Here is a 26222-nt window from a genome sequence, read left to right on the forward strand (position 1 = left end):
AATTTTGCTCAAGCCCTCGGCACTGATTTAACTTTTTTCCCTCCACCTAGGGGGGAGAAAAAGTACCAAAGGCATCAGCTGGACTGCATTCCCTGCTTCTGCCCCCACTTTAGCCAGAAAAGCCAGAAGTGGCCAGGGATTCCAGTGAGCCAACTCTCCTGGAGTTGGAGCTAGCATTTTAAAACCCCATGGGTAACTTTTGCCCCTCACGACAGCAGCTTCAGCTGCTTTATGATACCACAGATGATTCCATGGCCACCCAGGCACCAAAGGTTCATCATATTCCTCATACCCCATTCCTTCATCCTTCTTTTACCCAAACAATGCTTTGCCCACACATTTCGTTGAGTCAGGGTCATTCTAGTAAAATGACCACTTTTGACACCTACTGTGTCGAGGTCCTCAAGACAACTCTCAGAATTGACAGGACTCATAGGACTCAGCATATAATCATAGTCATGCAATTTGTCTTATCACAGTGAAAGGATACAAAGCAACATCAGCAGAGGGAAACAGTGTGGGGTGAAGTCAAAATCTAGAGGAAGCCAGGTGTAAGCTACCAAGGGTCTTCTCCCGGTGGAGTCACATAGGATGAGCTCTTAATACCCCTAGCAACAAATTATGACAACACATGTGAAAGGTAGTCTACTGGGAAGCTCATCAGAGACTCAGTGCCTGTGAATTTTACTGTGGGCTGGTCATGTAGACACCCTTGGCCTAGTGCATACCAAAATTCCACACCCCCACAAGGAAAGCAGGTATCCAGCTGCTATGGTCTGAATGTGTCCCCCTAAAATTCTCATGTTGCAACTCAATTGCCAATGTGATAGTATTAAGAGGTGGGGCCTTTAGTGGGTGATTAAGTCATGAAGGCACAGCCCTAATGAATGGGATTAATGACTTATAAAAGAAGTGTGAGGAGCTGTTCATCCCTCTCTGTTCATCCACCTTCTGCCACGTGAGGAAGCATCAACAAGGCACCAACAAGGAAGCTGAGGGAGCCTTGTCCTCATCAGACACCAAACCTGCCAGCACCGTGATCTTGGAATTTCCCACCCTCCATAACTGTAAGTAATAAATTTCTACTTTTCATGAATTACACAGTATCAGGTATTTTGTCATAGCAGAACAAACAGAGTAAGACAGAATGCTAGGTTAGAAAAGGCTGTGCCGCTTCTATCAGTCTCTCTCTTGGGATGTTCACCTTCAAAACCCAGCTGCCATGTGAGGAAGCTCAAGCCACATGGAAAACTATGTAAAGCTATTCCATCTGACAGTCCCTACTGAGGTCCTAGATGACAGTGACCATGTGACAGACTTATTAGTAAGGAAGCCTGAGATTCTTTGGGTCTATGTATCCCTTATAAGTACTTTCCACAAGTTCTCTTTCTAACTCCTTCTCTCACCCTCAAGGATATGGTCTTAAGAGTGCACAGCAAGAGCATGATCTAGTAAGAATGGATTTATAGGAAGCTTAATTCTTACTATCACCAAAAGGCAGGAATAGCTTTATATCCCTCTGCGAACTACTTCCAAGAGGAGGTGGTTTACAGTGAAAATGCTGGACTTAGAATAAAATGGAAAGGAATCTAATTTCTAGCTGAGTGCTGGTAATGTAGTCTTCAGCAAATCACTTTATCTGATATTCAGTTTTCTTATTTGTAAAGTGGGCTATAATAACAGCTACTCTGTCTACCTCACAAAATTACTGTAGGAGATAATGGGTAAGAAAAGCATTCTTGCTAGGCACTGTGGCTCATGCCCGTAATCCCAGCACTTTGGGAATCCAAGGCAGGAGGATCACTGGAGCCCAGGAGTTTGAGGTTGCAGTGAGCTATGATCACACCACTGCACACTAGCCTGAGCAACAGAGTGAGATCCTGTACCTTAAAAAAAAAAGAAAAGAAAAGCATCTTTTAAAAACATAAAACACTATACAAATGTGAGATTTATTAAGTGCCTATTACGTATGTTATTTATAGGGATTTACAAAAGAAGCAGAAAGTACAAACCCTCCCCTTCCTTAATTTCTTGGTCATATGCTTCAGTTTGCTTTGACATATACTTGCTTAAATGGCTCTTCTGAGCCTGGCACTGTATCAGGTTCTTGAAGAGCTCCTTATCATAGCTAAGATCCCTTTCCTTCAGTTATAAACTTGGATAAAATGTTTTGCCATTAGGCAGTCATGTTTTTCAAATGGTATTATGAAAACTAGGTCAAGTTGATATGAAATTATCATATTGGTTTTAGCCAATTTTCTCCCTGTATTATTAAGGGATTCCATTTCTCAGCAAAGCATTGGCTGTTTCACTAAATAGCCAGCCACATATAGATGTCCTATGGGAAACCTCAAAACTCTCAAAGTCTCTTCCTCCTGCTGAATTCTCCAAATTAGACAAATGAGCCAGCATCCACTCGATCACATAAGCTGGAAATTTAGAAATAATCCTTGACGCCTCTCCTTTTCCATCTATCCTGGTGTTCACCTTCACAACAATCCCCCCACCCCCACCCTGGCTTCTGAGGATTTGCTCTAAAATCAGTCCCATCTCCACTCTCATTTCCACTGTCTCACCTATACTTTGGCAACAACTTCCTTAATACTGTCCCTGGTCGGTGCACCCCTCCTCTAGTCTCACTACCAACAAACTAATCCAACTTAAAATTTTAACACTCCCCTAACTGTTGAGAAGATAGAAATAAAACTTTCCTCATCCCGTCCTCCAGCCTCAACCATTGTATCACAAAGGCATTATCATAGCGTTTACAGGCAAGAAGAGTGGCACCTAGAGAGACTGACTTACTTGAATTTCACTAGGTCTCTCATGGCCAAACTCTTGCTCTTGAGTTTAATGCCTCAGGTCTCCATCTGTAAAATTGGATCAATAATCCTAACTTCTTCACATATTTGTCATAAAGAAAAGTAAACGGGGGCGGGGGGGGGTTGTGAAGAGATAATGCTACTAAAGTGCCTAGAACAGTGCCTGGCACAGAACACTAGATTAACTTTGGCTACTATTGTGACTATTTTGTGAGTTTTATTGTTACTTTACCCTTTAGTGCCTAACAAAGAAATAAAGCAGGGGTTCCAAATCTGGTAGATTCTTTTCCCTTCAGCGCCCCATCTCCTTACTGACGTAGCCAGCTGTGCACCCAGCGTTAACTATCTGTGCTCCTTTGCTCGCCTGACACGTGGGGATACATGGCTCTTGCACTAGGGCCGTGTCAGAACCTAGACTGATGTCTGATGCATGTCTGTGTAAACCTGAGATGGGAACAGTCCCGGGAGATGGGGCGGCGGGGGCAAATGAGAAGAATCGTGAAGCGAGTCAGTAGACTTCTGACCTCTACATGTGTGGTCTCTTACAACATGTGCATCCTCAGGCAAGGGACTCCGTGTCTCAGGCCTCCGTTTCCTCTTTTGTAGAAAAAGGAATAATTCCTTTTTTCCCTTGTATTTCTTCTCTCACAGGGTTGCTGTGACGACCTTTAAGTAGGATGTCCCAGAGAACGCTCGGTTATTGTAAGCCCTAGAGCCTTAGAAATGGCGAGGAAGAGGGGGAGGGTGTCACGTGACAAGCCCCGCGGGGTCTCCGTAGACCTCCGCGCGCTTTTCCTAGAATGCCTCATCTCTATGGTCGATGGCGCTCAAATGCCCGTGCAGGCAAGTTGTTCTTCCGGGGTCATTACCACCGCTTCCAGGGCGGGCCGCAGCGAGCTGGGATTGCTGTCCGCCGGCTCCCTCGCGGCCTGTGTTGCCGCCCTCCCTGCTGCTATGAGCTTCCTCAAAAGTTTCCCTCCGCCCGGGCCGGCTGAGGGGCTCCGGCAGCAGCAGCCAGATACCGAGGCGGTGCTGAACGGGAAGGGCCTCGGCACCGGGACCCTTTACATCGCGGAGAGGTAGGGTCCCCATTCCCGAGCGCTGGCCTTCGCCTCGCCTTCCTGCTTGCTGGCGCAGGCGGGGCGGAGGAGCCCGGCGACACGCGACCTCAGGGGCTGCTGGGAGGGGGCGCGTGCTCCTCGTCGCCTCGGGGGATGCCTCGCCTGGGAGGAAGACTCGGTGATTCTGCCGTTCTCTCCTCTGGAGCTTTTTTTTCTCTCTTCTCCGGCCGGAATATCCCCTCACAGATAGTGCTTTTTACCTGCCTGTTTACTGGAGGTCTGGCATGTGCGTTGCTCTTAACTTACATAGTCTCGTTTTAAAGTTTTGGGTTTCCACACCCTGAGTTAGTCTTCCATGTATCTGGCTTTCCGGATGGGGCAGGTGCAGCAGGTATTCCCCTGGGCAGGATATGTAGGTTCAGAGCAGATTGTGGAGGACTTCGAAAGTTTGATTAAGGAGTATAGATTTTCTTCTCTAGGTGTGGGTGGGGAGAGGAATCCTCTGCACTGCGCAGGCTGGGGCTTATACAAGGGGACCCGACTCTCCTTTGGGGTCTTGAAAGGAATTGCCCTTTTATTTGGCCCCACTTTGTACTTTCCTAGTCGGATAGACATGCCTTAAATATTACAGTTGTAGATCTGAAGTCTGTGTTTCCTTGACATGTGGTTCCCTTCACGTTCAAGCCAACGGTGACACATTGAGCCCTTCCTGTCCATTAGATCTCTTGGGCTTCCCCTTTTGCTACTTCACTTTTGTCGACAGCCAGCGAAGATTCTCTGCTTGTAGAACTCATGTGCTTACCGTGGGCCCACCTAGATAATCCTGGATAATCTATGTTACCGTCAGCTGCTTAATAACGTTAATTACAAAGTCCTTTTTGTCATGTAATGTATTCACAGGCATGACACCAGTAGATGAAGGACATGTTAGCCAAAATCTGCCTACTACAGAGTTTAGGGCACACACACACAAAAAAAAAAACCTGTAAAGAAGAGGCCTTGCTTTCGAGGGAAATTCAGACATTGAGCAAAGCTTAGGATTTTGGCCAGTCACTGAGATAGGAAATATGAATGTGTTAGGTAAATAGTGAGGGATCAGACTAAAACCTAACAGATGGGAGGAAAAACAAGATTGGGGTGAGGGGCAGATAATGAGCTGGTCAGGACGTGTGTGGAGTAATTACATCATATGAGTGTGTGACTTCGAAGAGTGGTGTTAAAGATAGACATTTCGAAGTCATTAGAATAAGTATAAGCATATATTAACTGGAGTGGATTAGATACCACAGAAGAGAAGAAGACAACCTAGAATAGAATCTTGAGGATACACCCACATTAAGAGGTGGGTCATGGAAGAAGAGACTTGAGAAAAGAGGACAAAGGAGCAGTCAAATAAAAATAAAATCTGGCGAGCATCTATTGGGTATTGACAAGGAGATCTTTGATGATCTTGGGGAAAGCAGTTTCTTTTAAGTGCTGGAGGATGGAGCATAGATACATTCCTAGTTCCTACACAGTTATTTTTTCTTCATGGCATTTCTTTATAGTGACTCTTCTTTCTTTCTGTATTACAACTCCTCTTTGGGGACCATCCTGTATTTGTTTTTGCATTCTGCAAAATGTGAAACCTAAAGAAAAGTTGCAAATGTTATTGATTAATACCCATATGCCCTTCACAAAGATTCATTAACTAACATTTTGTCATGTTTGTGTCTCTTATTTTCCTGTGTCTTTTGAGAACTGCAGACATGTTTTCACCTCATTTGTAAATACTTTAGGATGTATCTCCAAAGAACAAGAACATTCTCCTGTATAAGCACAACCCATTTATTACACTCAGGAAATATAATTCTTTTTAACTTTTTCAAAAAAATTCTTATGTCAGCTTTTCACTGACAAATCTCTGTTTCTTAAGATTTTTTTTTTGTAAAATATACATACAAAAAAGAATATAAGTTATATATGTATGGAGGAATATAAGTAATATATATGGAATTATAATTAAACTAACACCTGTATATTTACCGTTCATGTGAAGAACAGAATATCACCAGTAATTGGACAGTTTTATTTGTCTCTCTTTACTTACTCTTAGCCTTGACACCTTGGTCTCTTCCTCCATTTTGTTTCTTCCCACTGAACATTTCCAATTCATGATAGAGTTAAGGTTGTAACAACCTGGCAAGGCTTCTTGGAGGATGTGACAAGTGGTTAACAGCCAGATGAATGGGGTAGAGCTAAGGAGAAATGTTCTAATTAGAAAAAACAGAATGCTCAGACACAAGAGTGAGAAACAATATTATGTGTGCCAAGATATGTGTATTTTATACATACACACAGAGAGTCTAGCAGTTCTTCCTCTGAGGGAATGAGGGCCAGTGGAAAGGGATAATGGAGCCTAAGAGGGAGAGAGTCATGTTGATGAGCTTGGCTTATATTCCTTAGGCCATGGGGACTCTATCTTAGGGTTTCAGGTGAAGAGGGATAGCTTCTGATTTGGTTTTAGCTTCTCAGATGTATATTGAGAGATTTAGAACTCTCAGGCTTATTTTCAGAGCTTAGTTTCCATAGGCAGTTGGTATTTTACCCAAATAAGGAAGGTACAGAGGCATGAATAATACAAAATAGGTAGTTTATTTTATTTTCTTGTAACAGAGGGAATGGCCTGAAACAAAATAGGTAGTTTAAAACAGGTTAACATAAAATAGGTAATTAAATTAAAATAGGTGATTTAAACATAGAAATAATGCCTTTTTGTATCTCTTCCAAAATTAATATTAAACCAAATAATTAAGCAACCCAAATTGTAAATAAAAATCAGAATTTAGTAATCAGAGTAAGTATTGCTTTTAAGTGTGGAACTTCTGTAGAGTGCATGGAACAAATTCATGTATGAGATTTATGAGAGCTGCATAGGAAATGTGTGCTGAGACAGCATTTGTGTTCTGTCGGCATTAGTAAGGAACAGAGTAATTATTATGTACTTTTTAAAGTAAAGCCATAATTTGATAGGCACTGATTCTATGTTTAGATTTCAGTTTTTCCATCTCCTTATTGAGTCATTAAAGTTTTGTGGGCCGGAGGCGGTGGCTCACGCCTGTAATCCTAGCACTCTGGGAGGCCGAGGCGGGTGGATCGCTAGAGGTCAGGAGTTCGAGACCAGCCTGAGCAAGAGCAAGACCCTGTCCCTACTAAAAACAAAAATAGAAAAAAATTATCTGGCCAACTAAAAATATATGTAGAAAAAATTAGCTGGGCATGGTGGTGCATGCCTGTAGTCCCAGCTACTCGGGAGGCTGAGGCAGGAGGATCACTTTAGCCCAGGAGTTTGAGGTTGTGAGCTAGGCTGATGCCACGGCACTCTAGCCCTGGGCAACAGAGTGAGACTCTGTCTCAAAAAAAAAAAAAATTAAAAAAAAAAATGTTTTGTGGTTCTGAATATTTGAAATTATTTGGACACCCAAACTTGGAATGTTCCTTTCTGAATTGTGATAATGCCAGCAGATTTTTGAGGTAAGAAAAAGGCAGTTTATTTGCTTCAAAATAATATAGCTTTAGTAGGGGATTGGCAATACTTGAGCACTATTTCATCTCCACATTTAGAGGAAAGCAGTAGAAAGAAAAAGTGCATACAGCACACAATCTACTTACGTAATACAATCTGTTTCTTTGGAATCACTAGAAATGAGCCATTTTGGAAAATAATTTCTAGAACTTTTATCACTTTTAGCTCTTTAAGTTTTATCACTTTTAAGCATCCCAGGTTTTCCTTTTTTCGTTTTTTTAGTAAGCATGTTGGGTGGAAATCCTTCTTAATGACAGTAATTATTTTCTTGCTTTTGCTTTAAGTATATAATTAAGTAAGTTTTAGTGTATATACAGAGTTGTACAATTATCACCACAATCTAATACTCTGTTTTTGCTTTTGATAACTGAGGGTTATGTGTTATGAACTTACATTATGCTATTAGACATTGATTTCCTTTAGGGGGACTGAGGTGTAAAGTTCATCTTCCCCTTAACATTGAACATGAATGATCTCAGACTGTCGTACTATCATTGTTCCTACCCAAGGGAGTCCTAGGTTCTCCTGTTGTGCTTTTGCTTGTTTAAAAATTAGACGGCCAGCCTTGTTAAATTTGTATAGAAAATACATAGAAAGATACAGGCCAGGCACGGTGGCTTATGTCTGTAAGTGCTGGGAGGCTGAGGCTGGAGGGTTACTTGAGGCCAGTAGTTTGAGACCAGCCTGGGCAACATAGCAAGACCCTGTCTCTACAAAAAATTGTAAAAATTAGCCAGATGTGATAGCATTCACCATTAGCCCCAGCTACTCAGGAGGTTGAGGCAGGAGGATCACTTGAGCCCAAGAATTTGAGGTTATGGTGAACTTTGGGTGACAGAGTGAGGCGCTGTCTCTAAAAATAAAAAGAAAGAAAGAAAATAGAATGATACAAGGGTGAAGGGTGTTATTGTAGTAACATCTTTTTTTAATAACAGCTTTATTGAGGTAATTCACATAACATACAATCTACCCATTTAAAGTATACAATTCAATGGTTTTTAGTCTATTTACAGAGTTGTGCAACTATAACCACAGTCAATTTTAGAATATTTTCATTGCCCCTCAAAGAAACTGGTACCCATTAACAGGCATTTTCTAGTTCCTTCTGGCCCTACGCAACCACTATATTGCCTTAACATTTATTGTAATTAACAGTTTTTGTGGCTTCTTCAGGATCTTTTTGCTTTTTTCCTGCTAAGCCGTACAATTCCAGGTGGGTGAAGTATTGTCAAAAAATTAGCCAGCCCCTACTCAGAACTCATCTTAACTGATTTTGGTGGTATGTCTCCTTTGTTATACCAATAAAATAACTGCATTTGACCACATTTTGAGGAAAAATTAGATCTAGCTTATCTGTGGTTTTCTCTTAAAGCTATAGAATAAATGAAAGGTTTCATAGAGTCTGTCTTTCAAGGTAATAATTATTTCCTAACATATGGTGAGTGTGATTACTGCCATTTCATATATATGTTATTCAATGTAGGATTAAGGGAGAAATGACTGATTACCAAGTATTCATTGCATATTTACCTGCTGAGCACTATGCTAGTGGTTTTGAAGAATGTTAAATAAAGGAATGTGACAGGTTCTGCTGTCAAGCAGCTCACATTCTGTACGGGTACATAAAACATTCACGACCACAGAGTTGAGTGCCAAATGGTATATTAGTGAGCATGAATGCAGTTTAGAAAAAGAAGACATCATTATGGACTGGAGTAGTTGAAGGGAGGCCTTATGGAAGAGCTAGTTAAGTAACTAGATGAGGATTTGCAAAAGCAAAGAGTGCGTCTGAAGACATTCCAAATAAGAATAAGCATAAAAACCATAGAAACATACGTGTGACTGAGGAAAATTGAATTTCAAATCTATTCAGATTTATAGCTAGAGGAAAAGAGACCATAAGAGAATTGGTCTTAAAGAAAATTCAGTTCCTATTACTGAGTTTTCTTATTTTAGGAATATTTCTAAACAGTCAACTTGAATTTATTCATGTGCATAAGTGTCTAAGCTGTACTACTATAAACTTTGGGATATTAAATTATCTAAAAATAATCTACTTAAAATATGTTTTTCAGCCGCCTGTCTTGGTTAGATGGCTCTGGATTAGGATTCTCACTGGAATATCCCACCATTAGTTTACATGCGGTGTCCCGGGACCTAAATGCCTATCCACGAGAGCATTTGTATGTTATGGTGAATGCCAAATTTGGAGGTATGTATGTTGTAATTTAATCTATAGCTTCCTTTGATAGCAAATTATATTTTAAAAAGCAGTCTTTGGTTGGGCACGGTGGCTCACAGCTGTAATCCCAATGCTTTGGGAGGTTGAGGTGGGAGGATCACTTGAGGCCAGAAGTTCAAGACCAGCCTGGGCAACTTAGTGAGACCCCATCTCTAAAAAAAAATATTTAAAAATTTAGCCAGGCATGGCGCCACATGCCTGCAGTCTTAGTTACTTGGGAGGCTCCGAGGGGAGGATCGCTTGAGTCCAGGAGTTAGAGGTTGCAGTGAGCTACAGTCATGCCACTGCACTCCAGCCTAGGCAACATAACCAAACCCTGTTTCTTTAAAAAAAAAAAAAAAAAATTTTTTTTTTTTAATAAAAACAGTCTTTGTTAATAATGTGATATTACCCACTTTCTTTTTTTTTTTTTTTTTTTTTTTTGAGACAGAGTCTCACTCTGTTGCCCGGGCTAGAGTGAGTGCCGTGGCGTCAGCCTAGCTCACAGCAACCTCAAACTCCTGGGCTCAAGCGATCCTCCTGTCTCAGCCTCCCGAGTAGCTGGGACTACAGGCATGCACCACCATGCCCGGCTAATTTTTTATATATATATTTTTAGCTGTCCATATAATTTCTTTCTATTTTTAGTAGAGATGGGGTCTCGCTCTTGCTCAGGCTGGTCTCGAACTCCTGAGCTCAAACGATCCGCCCACCTCGGCCTCCCAGAGAGCTAGGATTACAGGCGTGAGCCACCGCGCCCGGCCTACCCACTTTCAATAGTAGTTTATTAAGCAAAATTTTAACACAGTAAAATAATTTGGACATTTGTGTGTATCTGCCTTTTATTTTCTGTATATTTGCACTTAGAATTCTTCATTTATTGTGTATATGTATTTCCTTTTCCTCTTGTGTTTAACTGTTTATTCTCTTTATCTTTGCAAAGGCACCCTTAGAGACTTGGATCAGCATACTTTGTGCTTCCAAGAATTTAGGATAGAAATATTTTATTTTGTTTTGTTACTAGTATTGGTTATCAGGGGGGTGTGGGAGGTGGACTTTTCATGGGCCTCCACCCACCTTTCCATCCCCCCATATTTGGCAGTGACATTTTGATTAAAATGGGGAAGTAGTGCTACTGGCATCTAGTAGTTAGATGTCAAGGATACTGCTAAACATTCTGTAATGCACAAGGCAGCCCCCCAACAACAAAGAATTATCCAGTCCACATGTCAATAATGCCAAGATTTAGAAACCCTAGGTTATGAGTCCCAAGTTTTGCTGTTGGAGATAACTGCAAAGACTTATAAATATCTAGTGAAGTTGTTAACGTTTAAAATAATAGGTTGCTTTTCTTGGAAATAGTGTGTAAAAGACAATCCCATGAGTTTCCCTGATAAGCTATTTTTCCTTCAAATCGGGATTTTAATGTTTTCAGATATAATATCATTTATATTCAATTGTGACAAATTATTTAGTAATTTTTTAGGATTTTTGGCAAGCTCTGCCTCATTAAGTGGATTCAGCTATCTAAAATTATTTTTGTCAAAGATTTCAAATTGTTGCCATTGGGAAGAGTTCAAAGACATAAAAATATAGTGAACTTTGGAAAAGAGGAAGAGGAAAATTTAAAAGGCTGTTGGCCTTGGGGTGTAGTAAGAGTTCCTAATGAGGCATTAGGCACAGAGTTCAGTCTCCATCTAAGTGAATGCACCTGTGATTTTATAACTAAGAGTATTACGTGTCATGTTTAGTTTAAAGGATTCATTCCTTTAAACTTACAGGTACTTTTGTCAGTCAGTTCCAAATGCTGGTGTGAAATGCCCCTAAATAGTGTCAGGCCTTGGTGTGGGGCAAAGGTTCATGTCAAGAGAAAGGCTAGAGAAGTAGGGTTTGAATAAATACTAACAAAAGGGAAAAGTATTGAATAAATACTAACAAATTGAATAAGAAGACGCTGTCATTCACTTGTTAGGCAAATTGTTTTCACCTCTGAGCCTGAATTTCATCCCCCAAGATTAGCAGCGTGTATTGGTCTCTGGTTCTCAAACCTGGCTGCACATTAGAAGCACCTAGGAAGTTTGTTAAAAATGCTGGAAGTCCCAATCTAGGAAATAACAACTCAGTAGGTTTGAGGTAGGTGGTTTAAATATGTGCTTTTTGTGAATATTTGCTTAAAATTGATGTAATTATAATTAATCCTTTCTTACTAAAATATATAGGACTTCACGTCCTACTAGAAAGTAATATCCTCCTGGGTCAGTCACATTTATTTCAGTAGTTCTCCGTTTCTCTTTATCTTGAACTCCTCTCACAAATTACAAATGCCTGGGTCATATTTTCCCAGCCTTTGTTCCTCCCATCCTGATTCCCCAAGCTGCAGATTTTTCTTCTCTTTGGCCTGCTTCCATAAGTCCCCTTAAAAATGACTATTGTTGATAAGATTAGGTTATTTTTAAAATAACTTTAAAAATTCATTCCTGTTGTTGAAAACTTAGAAGGGTTAAAGAAAGTACAGCAGCCCCTACAGTGTCCCAGCATGAGATGATGAGTGTTGATGATTTTGTATTTTTTTCCTTGTTGTATTATTGCCCTAACATAAATTCCTGAGAAAATCAAAGAAATTATTAAGAGTGGTTATTTCTGGAAATAACTAGAAAGGTACTAGAGGGACAGGGACTTTTTCCTTTGAATCCATGCAAACTCTTTCATTTATTTTTACACCAGCATATATTACCTTTATAATTTAAAAAATTATGTTCATTCAGTTATAGAATAATCATTACACTGTGATACCATTTTGTTTTGTAAAATATATTGAAAAAAGTTTGGTACAGTACCATAATTTATTCAACTATTTAGAATTCTCCAATATTTTTGTGTTATTTTACTTGTTTACAGAGGACACGTATATTGTATTTAACAATATAATAACATTAGAAACAGGACAGAAAATGTCTTGCTAAATCTGTTACTTAAAACAGTTAATAGTGGCCATTTTTGTTTTTTTCCCTTTTTTGCTTATCTGTATTTTCTCATTCTGCAGTGAGCTTATATGACTTACAAAATAAGTTAAAAAACAAAAGGATTTAGTGGATACCCCCCTATAATTGATTCCTATCAGTAGAATTGCTGCATTAAAGGTAATAAACATTTTTTAAACTGATAATATATTTTGTCAAATTGCTTTTCAGAAAGTTTATATCAATTTACACTTGCAGTTGTAGTGTATAAGACTACCTTTCCATCTATCTTAATCAGCATGGGAAATTAACATTTTAATTTTAATTAATTTTTTATTTTTTGTTGAGACAAGGTCTGCTATGTTGTCCAGGCTGGTCTTGAACTCCTGGTCTCAAGCAATCCTCCCATGTTGGCCTCCCAAAGTGCTGGGATTACAGGCATGAGCCATCACCTGGCCCAAGAACTAACATTTTTTAATAGGATAAGATTTAATTTATATTTTTAATGTTATTAATTTTGAACATGTTTTGATGATTTGGGGGTCTACTTAAATATTTTAGTGACCTGTATTTTTTTCATTATGAAATAATTCAAACATTGAAATAAATTTAAAAATTTCTATTATTCAATATCCAGCATAAATTCTAACATTTTTTCATAATTACTGTAGACATTTAAGGAAATAAAATGATATCAGTACTGTTGAATCCTTTTTGTACTACTCCCATTTCATTCCCTCCAGAGTTTTTTTTTTTTTTGTTGTTGAGACAGAGTCTCACTTTGTTGCCCAGGCTAGAGTGAGTGCCGTGGCGTCAGCTTAGCTCACAGCAACCTCAGACTCCTCGGCTTAAGCGATCCTACTGCCTCAGCCTCCCAAGTAGCTGGGACTACAGGCATGCGCCACTATGCCCGGCTAATTTTTTTATATAGATTTTTAGTTGTCCATATAATGTCTTTCTATTTTTTAGTAGAGACGGGGTCTCGCTCAGGCTGGTCTCGAACTCCTGACCTTGAGCGATCCACCCGCCTCGGCCTCCCAGAGTGCTAGGATTACAGGCGTGAGCCACCGCGCCCGGCCCCCTCCAGAGTTAAACAGTATCCTGTAGATAACGTGTGTCTGTCCTGTCTGTGTTTTTTAGTTTTTCTGAATATGTATATGCCCATAAGCAATATAATGGTTTTTTATGTTTAAAATGTTAATGTAAGTGGTATCATATATATTCTGCAACTAGTTCTTTCACTAAATATTTTTAAAATCCATGTTGATACAGATAGATCAGATTTGTTCATTTTTAATTGCTGTATTTGACCAGGTTATAATGCATCTATTTCCTTTTTTTGAATGTTAATTTTTTTATATTTTCACTAGTATATTGTGAAATTTACCTGTATACTAGTGACATTATGTATAAATTCCTTGTGTGCAGAATAAATACTGAGATGTGAAATTATTGGGTAGTAGGATATGGACATCTTCAAGGTGGTTGTAACACTTCCACCAGCATATACTAATTCTTTTGTTTTTTTAGAAACAGTCTGGCTCTGTTGCCCAGGCTGGAGTACAGTGACCTAATCATAGCTCACTGTAACTTTAACTCCTGGCTTCAAGGGATCCTCCTGCCTCAGTCTCCTAAGTAGTTAGGACTACAGACACACACCATCATGCCCTGCTAATTATTCAGTTTTTTTGTGGAGACGGTATAGCTGTGTTGCCCAGGCTGATCTCAAACTCTTAGCCTCAAACAGTCCTGCCTCGGCCTCCCAGAGTGCTAGGATTACAGGGGTGAGCCACCACGCCCGGCCAGATTTTCTTAATTTATCTGTTGCCTAAGTTAACTTTTATGGGCTTTAGTTTTCCCATCTGTAATTTGCTGGTGTTGAATCACATCAATGGTTTACAAACTGCTACTGGAGCCTTTTTTTCTCCCCCAAAGCGAAAGGTAAGAGGAACAGATGACAGTGGGACCATACTTGTTAGAGCCCTGTTTGGGTTTTCTCACCCCCACTGTGGCCCCATGGGGGCTCCAGAATCCTAAGTGCTCAGTAAACAACTGTGTGGCTAGACCAGAGACTCTATCCAGAGCCTTTTTTTTTTTAGCTTAAAATAAGCATAATTGGTAGAACTGAATTGCTACATTCAGATATATCAATAGGCTTGTTTTTCTTTTTAAAGTCAAATGATGACATTAAAAAGTTATTTTTGTTGCCTTTCTAGAAGAATCAAAAGAATCTGTGGCTGATGAAGAAGAGGAAGACAGTGATGATGATGATGATGTTGAACCTATTACTGAATTTAGATTTGTGCCTAGTGATAAATCAGCATGTGAGTGTTCTGTAGTAGTGTTTTCCTTTTATGTACCAAGCATTCCCCCCAGTTGATGCACACATGTACGCAAAACTCTCACCTTTACCTCCATTCTACTGCTTTTTCTTCACTTTCTCATCTATGATATCACTGAGGACCAAATAGCTGTTAATATCAAAGGTTGTGCATGTAGTTAGAGTATCGTAGACACCTTGTTACCTGGTATATTTTGTGAATGGAGGACTCTGGTTAGTTTTATTGATTGATACTGTTGACTGAATCTCATCTGTGCGACAGCAGAGGAGTCACAGCAGTTCCAAAGTGGAATGTGCCAGGATAGCTGGAAAGAGCCCTATCAGCTGAGAGGGGTTTCACCCTGCTGCAGCAATCTGACCAGGCCTCTGACCTTTTTTGCCAAAAAAAAAAATTGTTAGCCATGAAGAGATCTCAATAATATTAAATATCCCAAAATGAGCTCTTACTATTTTGTGACTTGTCCATTGCCTCAAGCGCTTTCAAAATTGATCTTACCTGGAATTTGGCAGGTTTTGTAAATATTGTGACCTTAGTATACCTCTTATGTACCCATTAAATTTATTTGCCCTGATGGTTATTTTTATTATAAAATTTCATTTTGCATTGGAAAGAAGATTAGTTACAATTGAATTTCCTTGTTCAGTGGAGGCAATGTTCACTGCAATGTGTGAATGCCAGGCCTTGCATCCAGATCCTGAGGATGAAGATTCAGATGATTATGATGGAGACGAATATGATGTGGAAGCGCATGGTTAGTAAAATGGATTTTTTTAAGTTTTGTTTTTTTGTTTAGTGTTTCATTTTAAGAGTGTACTAGGGATAGGGGATTATAGTTCTTTAAATCTCCGTAAAGTACCCAATATGATATGATTATTAATAAAAGTGAATGACACAATGGTATACATATTTATGCTTATGCTCTTTGGAGAAATTTATGGGCTTCCAAGCTTAAAGGTAAAAAATAGAGATTATCAGGGGAAGAAAGTGGATAGAGTAAATGGAAGGAAAGAAAATGCTAAATAGGAAAGTGGGTTGTCAGGAAAGTCTTTTAAGCTGAGACACCTGCCCCCAGAGAACAAGCCTTCTCTCTCTAACCCTTGAGAACCTAGATCATCTATATCTTTATTTAACATATTCCAGTTGTGCAAAAACAGACTCTTGGCCGGGTGCAGTGGCTCATGCCTGTAATCCCAGCACTCTGGGAGTTCAAGATGAGCCTCAGCAAGAGCGAGACCCCATCTCTACTAAAAATAGAAAGAAATTAGCCAGGCATGGTGGCGTACACCTGTAGTCCCAGCTACTCAGGAGGCTGAGGCAGAAGGATTGCTTGAGCCCAGGAGTTTGAGGTTGTGAGCTAGGCTCATGCCACAGCACTCTAGCCCGGGCAACAGAGGAAGACTCTGTCTCAAAAAAAAAAAAAAACCTTATTCCTTCACTGTCAAGGACATTTCTTTTTTCCAGAGTCATACTTCATTTATCTAAGAATGTTTCCTATTGCTTCTTCAGACCAGAATGCAGTCATTAGCCTGGTGTAGCCTTTTTGTAGCTTGAGGTGCCTGCTGTTCTCTTTTCTTTTTCCTACTGGTCTTATGCATACCAATCTGAGTATCCAAAGCTCTTTCTTCCATGTATACTCACTTGCTGGCCTGAGACAAACTCATTTCTGGGATTCTTCTTCACATACTTAAAGATAACCTTATCTTTCTAGGATTTTTGGTTTTTTAATCCTTTTTGTATTTTCTAGACTTACTGATTTTTTTAAAAGGTGCATATATTTTAATCAGAAAACATCTTCAGTACAAATTAATATCAACTTAATTTGTACTCACCAGTAAAATCCCACTTTGGAATAACATAGGACTCCCTGACCGTAGGAACACACATTTTTCCTTCTAGTCCTTGGACATGTGAGTCTTTGGGAATTGCTGTTTACTGGTTCATTATCTCTTGGAATCCCTTCTCATCCTAGAGGGTAGGGACATTTTCTTTGGCAAATGCATTATTGATTATCCATTTTGTTTTTTCTAATTATTGTGTGATAGCCTTAAAGTTTTCTATTTGTTTAGAACAAGGACAAGGGGACATCCCTACATTTTACACCTATGAAGAAGGATTATCCCATTTAACAGCAGAAGGCCAAGCCACATTGGAGAGATTAGAAGGAATGCTTTCTCAGTCTGTTAGCAGCCAGTATAATATGGCTGGGGTCAGGACAGAAGATTCACTAAGAGATTATGAAGGTGAGTGTCCTTTCTCTTCAGTGTGAACAGTCAAACAGGCACTTGGGCAATAAGTTATGGAGACACATGCAAGTTTTTTGGAAACTCTAAGACAGAGAAATCTTAGAATTAACTCTTTGCAGTAGGGGAAGCAAGTGTAGAATTACGTAGAATGGGAATTTTTATGTAATTTGTTTTTAGTGGTGGTTTTTCCTCACTATGAAATAGTCTTTTGTTCACAGTCAAAAATTTTTTAATTTTAATTTTTTTAAAAGAGAGGTGACACCCAGGCTGGAGTACAGTGGTACAATCATAGCTCACTGCAGCCTCATACTGCTGGGCTCAAGAGATCTTCCTGCCTCAACCTTCTGAGTAGGTAGGACTATAGGTGCACACCACCATGCTTTGTTTTTTGGCATTTTCTTTTTCTAATTTTTTTATAGAGGTGGGGCCTCACCCCAGCTGGTCTCAAATTCCTGGGTTCAAGTGATCCTTCCACTTCCGCCTCCCAAAGTGCTGCGATTACAGGTGTGAGCCACCACACCCGGCCACAAAAAATTTTTAAGTGTGCACAGGCAAAGAAGAAATGAAAAAAAATCAGGCTGGGCATGCATGGTGGGTCATGCCTATAATCCTAGTATTCTGGGAGGCCAAGGTGGGAGGATTACTTGAGCTCTGGAATTCAAGACCAGCCTTAGCAAGAGTGAGACCCCATCTCTACTAAAAAAAAAAAAAAATAGAAAAAATTTGCCGGTCGCAGTTGCACACACCTGTAGTCTCAGCTACTCGGGAGGCTGAGGCAGGAGGATCGCTTGAGCCCAGGAGTTTGAGGTTGCAGTGAGCTGGCTATATGGTGCTACTGTACTCTAGCCCAGGGGGACAGTGTAAGACTCAAAAAAAAAAAAAAAGTCAAGTATAAAAGGGAGAGCTTCTATTAATTTTCTGTTGCATCTCTGTATTAGTTTGCTGAGATTGTTGTAACAAAGTGCCATAGGCTGGGTGGCTTAAACTCTTGTCTCCTAGTTCTGGAGTCGAGAAGTCCAGGGTTGGTTATTTCTGAGGGCTGTGTTTGAGGCCTCTCTCCTTGGCGTGTAGATAACTGTCTTTTCCCCTATGTTTTTGTGTCGTCTTCTCTCTGTGTCCGTGTTTCCCATGTCTGTTTCAAGTTTCCTTCTATTAGCTTTCTCCAGAGAAACAGAACCAGTAGGGGGCGTATGTGTATTTATATACATATATATATAAATACATACACAGCGAGAGATTTATTTTAAGAAATTGGCTTACATTGTGAAAGCAAGCAAGTCTAAAATCGGCAGGGTAGGCCAACAGGCTGGAGACCCAGGGAAGAATTGATGTTGTAGTTTGAAGGCAGTCTGCTGGCAGAATGTATTCTTGTTCAGGGCGAAGGGAGATAAGTCTTTATTCTATGAAGACCTTCAGCTGATTAGATGAAGCCCATCACATTATGGAGGGTAATATGCTTAGATCATAGCTTACTAATTTATATGTTAATCTCAAATCTAAAAAATAACCTCCACAGAAACAACTAGAATAATGTTTGGCAGACAAACTATCTGGGTACCATGGCCTAGCCAAGTTGATGCATAACATTAACTATCTTCTTATTAACACCCTTCTTGAAAGGGTACCAGTCAAATTGGATTAAGTCCCACTCTAATGTCCTCACTTTAACTTGATTACCTCTGTAAAGACCCTAAAGATCATATTCTGAGCTACCAGAGGTTAGAACTTGAACATAAATTTTGGGGAGACAAAATTTAACCCTAAACACTAAAAGAGAAATCTCAGAATAAATTCTTTAGTGTAGGAAGCAAATGCAGAATTACATAGAATGGGAGGTCTTACGTAATTTTTTTTATTGGTCTTTTTCCCCCTAACTCCAAAAAGTCTATATTCATAGTCAAAAATTATAAAAGTGTTCACAGGCAAAGAAGAGGTAGGAAAAAATCAAGTATAATTCTGAGAGACATCTATTAATTTCCTGTTGTATATCCTTCCAGTCTTGTTTGCTTACATGTGTTTATTTGTGTATACATATGGATACTACCATTTTTATTTTAAAATGAATTCCTACATGACTATATGCAAAACTAGGATAGTGAATTGATTTAAAGGATTAGGCAGTATTCAAGAAAATTGGGGCCGGGCGTGGTGGCTCACGCCTGTAATCCTAGCACTCTGGGAGGCCGAGGTGGGCGGATCGTTTGAGCTCAGGAGTTCGAGACCAGCCTGAGCAAGAGCGAGACCCCATCTCTACTAAAAAAATAGAAAGAAATGATATGGACAGCTAAAAATATATATATAGAAAAAATTAGCCGGGCATGGTGGTGCATGTCTGTAGTCCCAGCTACTCGGGAGGCTGAGACAGGAGGATCGCTTGAGCTCAGGAGTTTGAGGTTGCTGTGAGCTAGGCTGACGCCACGGCACTCATTCTAGCCTGGGCAACAGAGTGAGACTCTGTCTCAAAAAAAAAAAAAAAAAAAAGAAAATTGGGTTCTTTTCTCATGACAAGCTTCGGGACCTTAACTGGCTTTAAGTGTTTCTATTTTCTTCCATTTGAAGCTTGTTTGTAAGTATTTTCCTTAGCACACTGATTCCTTTCCTAAATAATCCTGTTTTGATTAGAACCTCAAAGTGTTCTTTTGACTCAGCCTTTACCATTTATTCTCTTATCCAGTCTAATACCTGTTCCATGGATTTTTCCTTACTTTCATATCTCTTTGCCATTACTACTACAATCCTGCAAACCTAGGCCCTTTTTTCTCAAACTGGATTTACACAGTAGTAAATTTCTTGCCTCTATCATTCCTTCCTCTAGCTTGCTAATCTTCTGAGAATGCTTTTTAATGTCACCCCTATGTAAAGATGTCCCCTCAGTGATTTCCTGATGCCTACCATATAGTTCTGACTCTGAAGAGACATCGCTGTCTTTGCTCTAGGGGTCTGCAGTCTTTTTCCTGCTACCCTCAGTAAAGCACTTAGATAATGCTTATTATATGCTAGACTCCGATTTAAGCACATTACACATATTTACTGATTTAATCCTCCCATGAACCCTATGTGGTGAATGCTGATATGACCCCGTTTTACAGGTGAGGAAACTGAGGCACAGAAAGGTTATGTAACTTGCTTGAGGTCAAACAGCTAATAAGTGATAAGAGGTTTAAATGAACTAATATGCCAAAGATAATATACTCACTACATTGCCCAGCCTGCATAATCAGGAATAGCTAAAAGCTTCATGGAGTAAGTGGCATCTAAGCCACGATCTGAACCAGTATAGAGGTGACCCAGAGGAAGAGGGATTGCACACAGGTTAGGAGGAAAGGCAGGTAAAGGGATTTGTTATGTGCAGAGGTTCAAGAGACCATTCAGCTTTGGAGGACTGAAAGTTCATTATGTCTGGAACTTTGTGAAGGGTAGTTATTATGGTAACTGATAAAGGTGGAGTAGTGAACTGGGCCATGTCTTAGAGCAGTGGTCCCAACCTGTTGGCACCAGGGAACAGTTTCATGGAAGATGGTTTTTCCACAGATGGGATGGAAATGGCAAGCGATGGGGAGTGGCTGTAACAGATGAAGTTTCGCTAGCTTGCTCCCCTGCTGCTCACCTCCTGCTGTGTAGCCTGGTTCCTGATAGGCCTTGGACCAGTACCAGTCCGTGGCCTAGGGGTTGGGGACCGCAGTCTTAGAGGAACTCTTAGGTTCGTGGGAAGCCACTGAAGAATTTTAGTTTGATTGGTGTTTCAGAATATAACTCTGGTTGCAATATGGAAACTGATTGGAGAGGAAAAATACTAGAGAAAATAAAAGAAACCCTGTTATGTGACTTACGTATTAGATAAGAAATGGTGGCTTAAATTAGGTAATGACAGTGAATATCAAAAGACTTGACACAGTTGGGTGTGGTGGCATGCATCTGTGGTCCTAGCCTGGTCCTCAGCCAGGAGGCTGAGGCGGGAGGATCCCTTGAGTCCCAGGAGTTCTAGGCTACAGTGAGCTATGATTGTGCCATTGCACTCCAGCCTGGGCAACAGAGTGAGACCATGTCTGAAAAAAAAAAAAAGACTTGACAGATTTGAAAGATTTAGGAGATAAGCAACAGAAGTTAGAGGTAGGGTAGGGGTCTCTGGTTTGGGCAGATAAGAGGTAACCCTTTAGCAAGATTGTTTGGGAAAAGAAACATTTTTATGTGGAAAGATGAATAGTTTTTTAGACACGTGTCGCATTTGCATCTCCAGGTGGTGGAGTGCCAAGGGGCTGTGGGCAGAAGCCACTTTGTGGTGGGCTGACGAGTTAAAGGGTGAATGCGAGGTGAACATGTAGAGAAAACAGCTATAGACAACTCTTTCCACAGAGCTTTCTATTTTTTTCTTGTCCCCTCTCTTTTTATTTAATGAGATAAGAAAAACAGGGAGATTAAGCAAGAAGCCTGCTCTACTTTTCTCCTGGGTTATGTTGAAAGCTTTGTGAAGAAAGGACTGTTTACCTTAAAAAGAAAACAATAACAACTAACAGTAAATTCTTAACAGATCTGTAAAGAGTAATTGATATTGCATTTGAAAGTTCCTACCTACAGTTCTTTTAGTATTGAGGTTGAGAATTTATAAAGTAAATGTTAAATATAGACTGACTTTAACTCACCCTAAATCCACAGGTAGCATCTTCGTTTCTCAGTTTGTTCTTTGATACTTTAAAAAAAAAAAAAAAAAAAAAAAAAAATAGCATCTCTTACCAGCAGAGGGCACTAGCTTCCTTCTGGCTGAAGTTAGAAGGTGCGTACCTATCTGAAGTGCTTAGTAGAGTATCGCTCAACAATTCATTTTTTTGTTTAGACGGGATGGAGGTAGATACCACACCAACAGTTGCCGGACAGTTTGAGGATGCAGATGTTGATCACTGAAAATGATTTATGCTACTTGAAGGTGAGTAGCTTATTTTCTCCCTTGTCATTGAACATGAAAATGATATGAAATGATTAATTTTTATTTTCATACATCAAGAGAACTCTATATAATTTGCAGTTTGGAAAAATGTTGTTACCCATTTCTGAAATTAACTGAAAATTATGTGGGGTTTTTTTCCCCTAAGAAATCAAGTCTGCAACATGGTGATGTTCAGTTTAACATTTATTGTACATTTCCCACATGCTGAGCACTGCAGTAGGTATTGAAAGGACGTAGAAGAATAAGACATAGACCATTGTCAATGAACTTATAAGCCATTTGTACAGAAACAGACCTCCCTGTTTGGCTCAAGTGAGAGCAGTAGAGCCTGAGCTCATGTCCTGGTCTGCTCTTGAGTCACCTTTTCTCACTTGAGGTGTTTGAAATCATAGTATGCTTATTAGAAAGCAGAGATCTGCTGCAACTCTGCTTTTCAGTTTTGGGAGGGAATAGAAGTAATTCAAAATTGAGCTTAAGACTTTAATCATAATTTTGTATTAGTTGCCCTCCTTCTGAAAATAATGGATGACCAAGGTCCTGGTCACCTTAGTGTCCAAGTCTGATTTGCCAAATGATAACAAGTTTGCATACAGTTGTCCAAAAGCTATCATTTCCCAAGTTGTTTCCTCCCTGTTTTTCATGGCTGATATAAGAGCTCTCTGCCAGTTTTCTTTCCTCTGACACATTCTCATAAACTTTGCCTGAAATTTGTCCCCATTTATTTGCCACTTTGTTAATCTGAGAAATACATTGTCAGTCTGGGTGATTCAGCTATATGTTTGACAACAACTGAAGGTCATGTAGCTAGTTCACATACAGAACTAGGACTAGTAATTGTAGTAGTCCCTCCTTTATAGGATGTTAAGTTGTTGTCCCTTTTCTCCCCCCTACAATGTTCTCCTACCTCTGACCTTATAGCATTCTTTTCTTTTCTTTTTTTTTTTTTTGAGACAGAGTCTCACTCTGTTGCCCGGGCTAGAGTGCCGTGGCATCAGCCTAGCTCACAGCAACCTCAAACTCCTGGGCTCTATCAATCCTACTGCCTCAGCCTCCCGAGTAGCTGGGACTACAGGCATGCGCCACCATGCCTGGCTAATTTTTTCTATATATATTTTTAGTTGTCCAGCTAATTTCTTTCTATTTTTTAGTAGAGACAGGGTCTCGCTCTTGCTCAGACTGGTCTCGAACTCCTAAGCTCAAATGATCTGCCTGTCTCAGCCTCCCAGAGTGCTAGGATGACAGGCGTGAGCCACCACATTCGGCCACATTCTTTTCTTAAATACTGGTTGTCTTCCAGTCTTTGAGCTAACACTGCTCTCCAGCTCCTTTTATTTTGTTAAACTATGCATGGTGAGATTTATATATTTTGACTTGACTATGCTGCCACTGTTAGTCATCCAATTAGGTTATGAGATCTCTTGCCATTCCCTGCTCTGCTAAATATTTCAAAATTCTTTGTTTTGTTCTGATATAGATTTTAGTTCTGAACCTTAAGTGATCATTGGCTTTTTCTCCACTTAAAATTTTAATTCCTTTACCCTTGTTCCATTTTATATTGGAAACCAGCCTTTTAAAATTCCAGTTACGTTCCAAGTTATTGCCATTGTTAACACTGTGTAACACTGTTTCTTATACTAACCATGAATTTTGATATTGGATCTCTGCTTTCTTCTCAGGTTCTGCCAGTGGAACCATCTGAAAATAACCTCCTTGAATTCTTTGATTTTTATCTCTTCTCTTACTTAGCCCTAATTTCCACATTTATTTCTGTCAGTGGTAGCCATAGTCTAAAATCAATTATGTGTTCGTATCACTAGAGCTCTGTTAACATTAATTTTCAGCTCTCACAGTTGTAGATATCAATAACTTCACTATTCTACTTCATGGGAAATCTTGTGGTACCAACTTAAGTCATCTTTCCTTACTTCTTATCACATTTTTTTTATAGCATATTGATTTTTTTCAGCTCAGTGATACTCTGGTTTATACCTGTTTTATTGGAACTCAAAAACAGATTTTTGGATCTTCTGGCTTTTACATATTTCTTTTTGAAAAATAGACATTTCAGATAACATCAACGACTCTGTTAATAAGGATCATTAGAAACTCTTTGGTATGTCAGTAACAGTTACACAAATGAGATGTTACTGCAGTCCCTGGCAAGAATTCTTAGGATTCTTTGCAATGGTGAAATACCCATAAAATAGCCATAAACTAATGAGCTTTGCTTCCTGTTCATTGTATGCTAGAGTTCAGAGGGAGAGAATTATTTTATTCATAAAGTTTATACATGTTCTTTATCTGGATAATTGACCTGAATTCCAAACAATGTCTGAATTCCAAAATAATGTTTTAATCATTTAGAGTTATATGTGCCTTTCAAGAATGAACAAGAAATAATTAGAGTATTTATGTAACCATTAATGATTTCAAGATAATGGAACTAGGACCTCTCAATGTATGAGGTAGGATGAAAGGGGAAGCACATGAATGGTAGAATCACAGCTCTACCACACACTGGCTGTATGCTTTTGGACAAGGCATGTAACTTCTTTTATCCTCAGTTTCCTCATCTGTAAAATGGGGATGATAAGAACTACTTGGCAGGGTTATTACAAGGACTGAGATACAGAGTATCCAAGTCCTCTGGCACTCTTGACTAGGTATTCAGTAAATAATAGCTATTGTTGTTATACACACTGTAAAATTTTGTTTTTCAGATTCTGCTCATAACTATAGGAGAGAACTTGGTGCCTCTTCCACTCTGGAGTGGGTTGATGAAAGTCTTTTTCCTTCTCCAAAACTCACCTGAACCAGTTCTTTCATGAGACAGACTGTACTGAGACAACAAGTTGTCACCAGCAGAAGAAACTATGACCTTTATTAACAAAGGTGAATTAACTTAACCAAGAGGGTGTTTGTAGTTTATTATTTACCCCAAAACTCTGTGTCTAGGTACCCAATGAGGAGGTCTGTAATTCCTGCCTTCACTCTATGCATCTTCTATAAGCTGGCAGGCCTGTGTGGTGGAAGTGCACAGGAGCTTGGAGCTGTAGGTAGACCGGGTGGGAAAGAGAGAGGTTGAAGCTAAGATTCGCTTCTTTGGGGCTTAAGAATACCCATACCCCTAAAAGCAAAGATCTCAGAGGAATCCTAGCCTCTGCTCGTTCTCCACAGGGGCAAGAATCTTCTAATTTGGGGCCCAGATTAATTAATTCAGGCATTTGTAGGTAGCCTCTTTGGAAATACTCCAGCCACATATACTACCCCTGACACAAGTGTTTTTGACTAGCTTTTGCTTTTTTCACCATGTTTCATCAGTCTGCTCTCTTTTAACCTCTTCGGTTATATCCTCTACTTTCCAACATCTTGAGTTACTTTCTGTAACAAAACAAGTGAAACTGGGATGAAATCCTCAAAGTACTTCAAATGGTAATTGTTTTGTCTTTGTAATAGCTTAACAAATAAATCTAGGTTTTCTATATTACTGTGCTCTCATTCTTGACTAAAACCATTAATGAGAAATGTTTTTTGAAAAAACAATGCTGGCAAGTAGAATTTTGCTGGTCTTAATTTTTGTTCACTTGTTGAGAACATGAAGATGAAATTAAAAAGAAAATGCGTGGAGCTTCTGGCAAGTGTTTAGAAAGGCAGGGATTTAACATATTTCAGGGGATTTCTGCTAATTCCTCCTGGGTCAGGACTAATTTATTATATTTATCAACTTTCAATTTTTAGTTTTCACAGATACCTGGGTATTTATAAGGCTGATTTGTAATTACAGATTTATACTTGGACTTTTTGGAGACAGAGTCTTTCTCTGTTGCCTGGGCTAGAGTGTAGTGGTGTCATCATAGCTCACGACAACCTCAAACTCATGGCTTCAAGTAATTCTCCTGCCTTGGCCTCTCAAATGCTAGGATTAAAGGCGTGAGCCACCACACCTAGCCTGTACTTGGACTTTTGATACAATTATATGGCCTTTAAAATAAGGTTGGACAGGCTATTCAGAATCACTTGGCTAATTAGTGACTAGAGTTTGATACTGCTCAGCCCAGTGTTCTTT

General features: G+C 39.6%; 1 protein-coding gene across 2 annotated transcripts; it reads left to right on the plus strand.

The window, feature by feature from the left end:
• Nucleotides 1–3715: 3715 nt before the first annotated feature.
• On the plus strand, nt 3716–25606 carry CLNS1A (chloride nucleotide-sensitive channel 1A). Of its 2 annotated transcripts, XM_069469199.1 has the most exons (7): nt 3716–3901; nt 9524–9660; nt 14846–14953; nt 15615–15722; nt 17038–17211; nt 22046–22135; nt 24877–25606. In XM_069469199.1, exons 1-6 carry the CDS (start codon nt 3777–3779, stop codon nt 22111–22113), a joined length of 720 nt encoding a protein of 239 aa, XP_069325300.1. In that variant the 5' UTR covers nt 3716–3776; the 3' UTR covers nt 22114–22135; nt 24877–25606. The 2 variants fall into 2 exon arrangements, with proteins under 2 accessions (XP_069325300.1, XP_069325301.1); XM_069469200.1 differs by lacking the exon at nt 17038–17211.
• The last annotated feature ends 616 nt before the right edge of the window (nt 25607–26222 follow it).

The sequence above is a fragment of the Eulemur rufifrons genome, chromosome 6, assembly GCF_041146395.1.
Source record: "Eulemur rufifrons isolate Redbay chromosome 6, OSU_ERuf_1, whole genome shotgun sequence".
In the NCBI taxonomy this organism is placed as follows: domain Eukaryota; kingdom Metazoa; phylum Chordata; class Mammalia; order Primates; family Lemuridae; genus Eulemur; species Eulemur rufifrons.

What these genes read in the sequence shown, in the direction of transcription:
- CLNS1A (XM_069469199.1), top strand. Translation starts at nt 3,777, where the DNA reads ATGAGCTTCCTCAAAAGTTTCCCTCCGCCCGGGCCGGCTGAGGGGCTC. An exon ending in ACCCTTTACATCGCGGAGAG is followed by an intron (nt 3,902 to 9,523) that starts GTAGGGTCCCCA and finishes TATGTTTTTCAG; the next exon opens with CCGCCTGTCTTGGTTAGATG. An exon ending in ATATGATGTGGAAGCGCATG is followed by an intron (nt 15,723 to 17,037) that starts GTTAGTAAAATG and finishes CTATTTGTTTAG; the next exon opens with AACAAGGACAAGGGGACATC.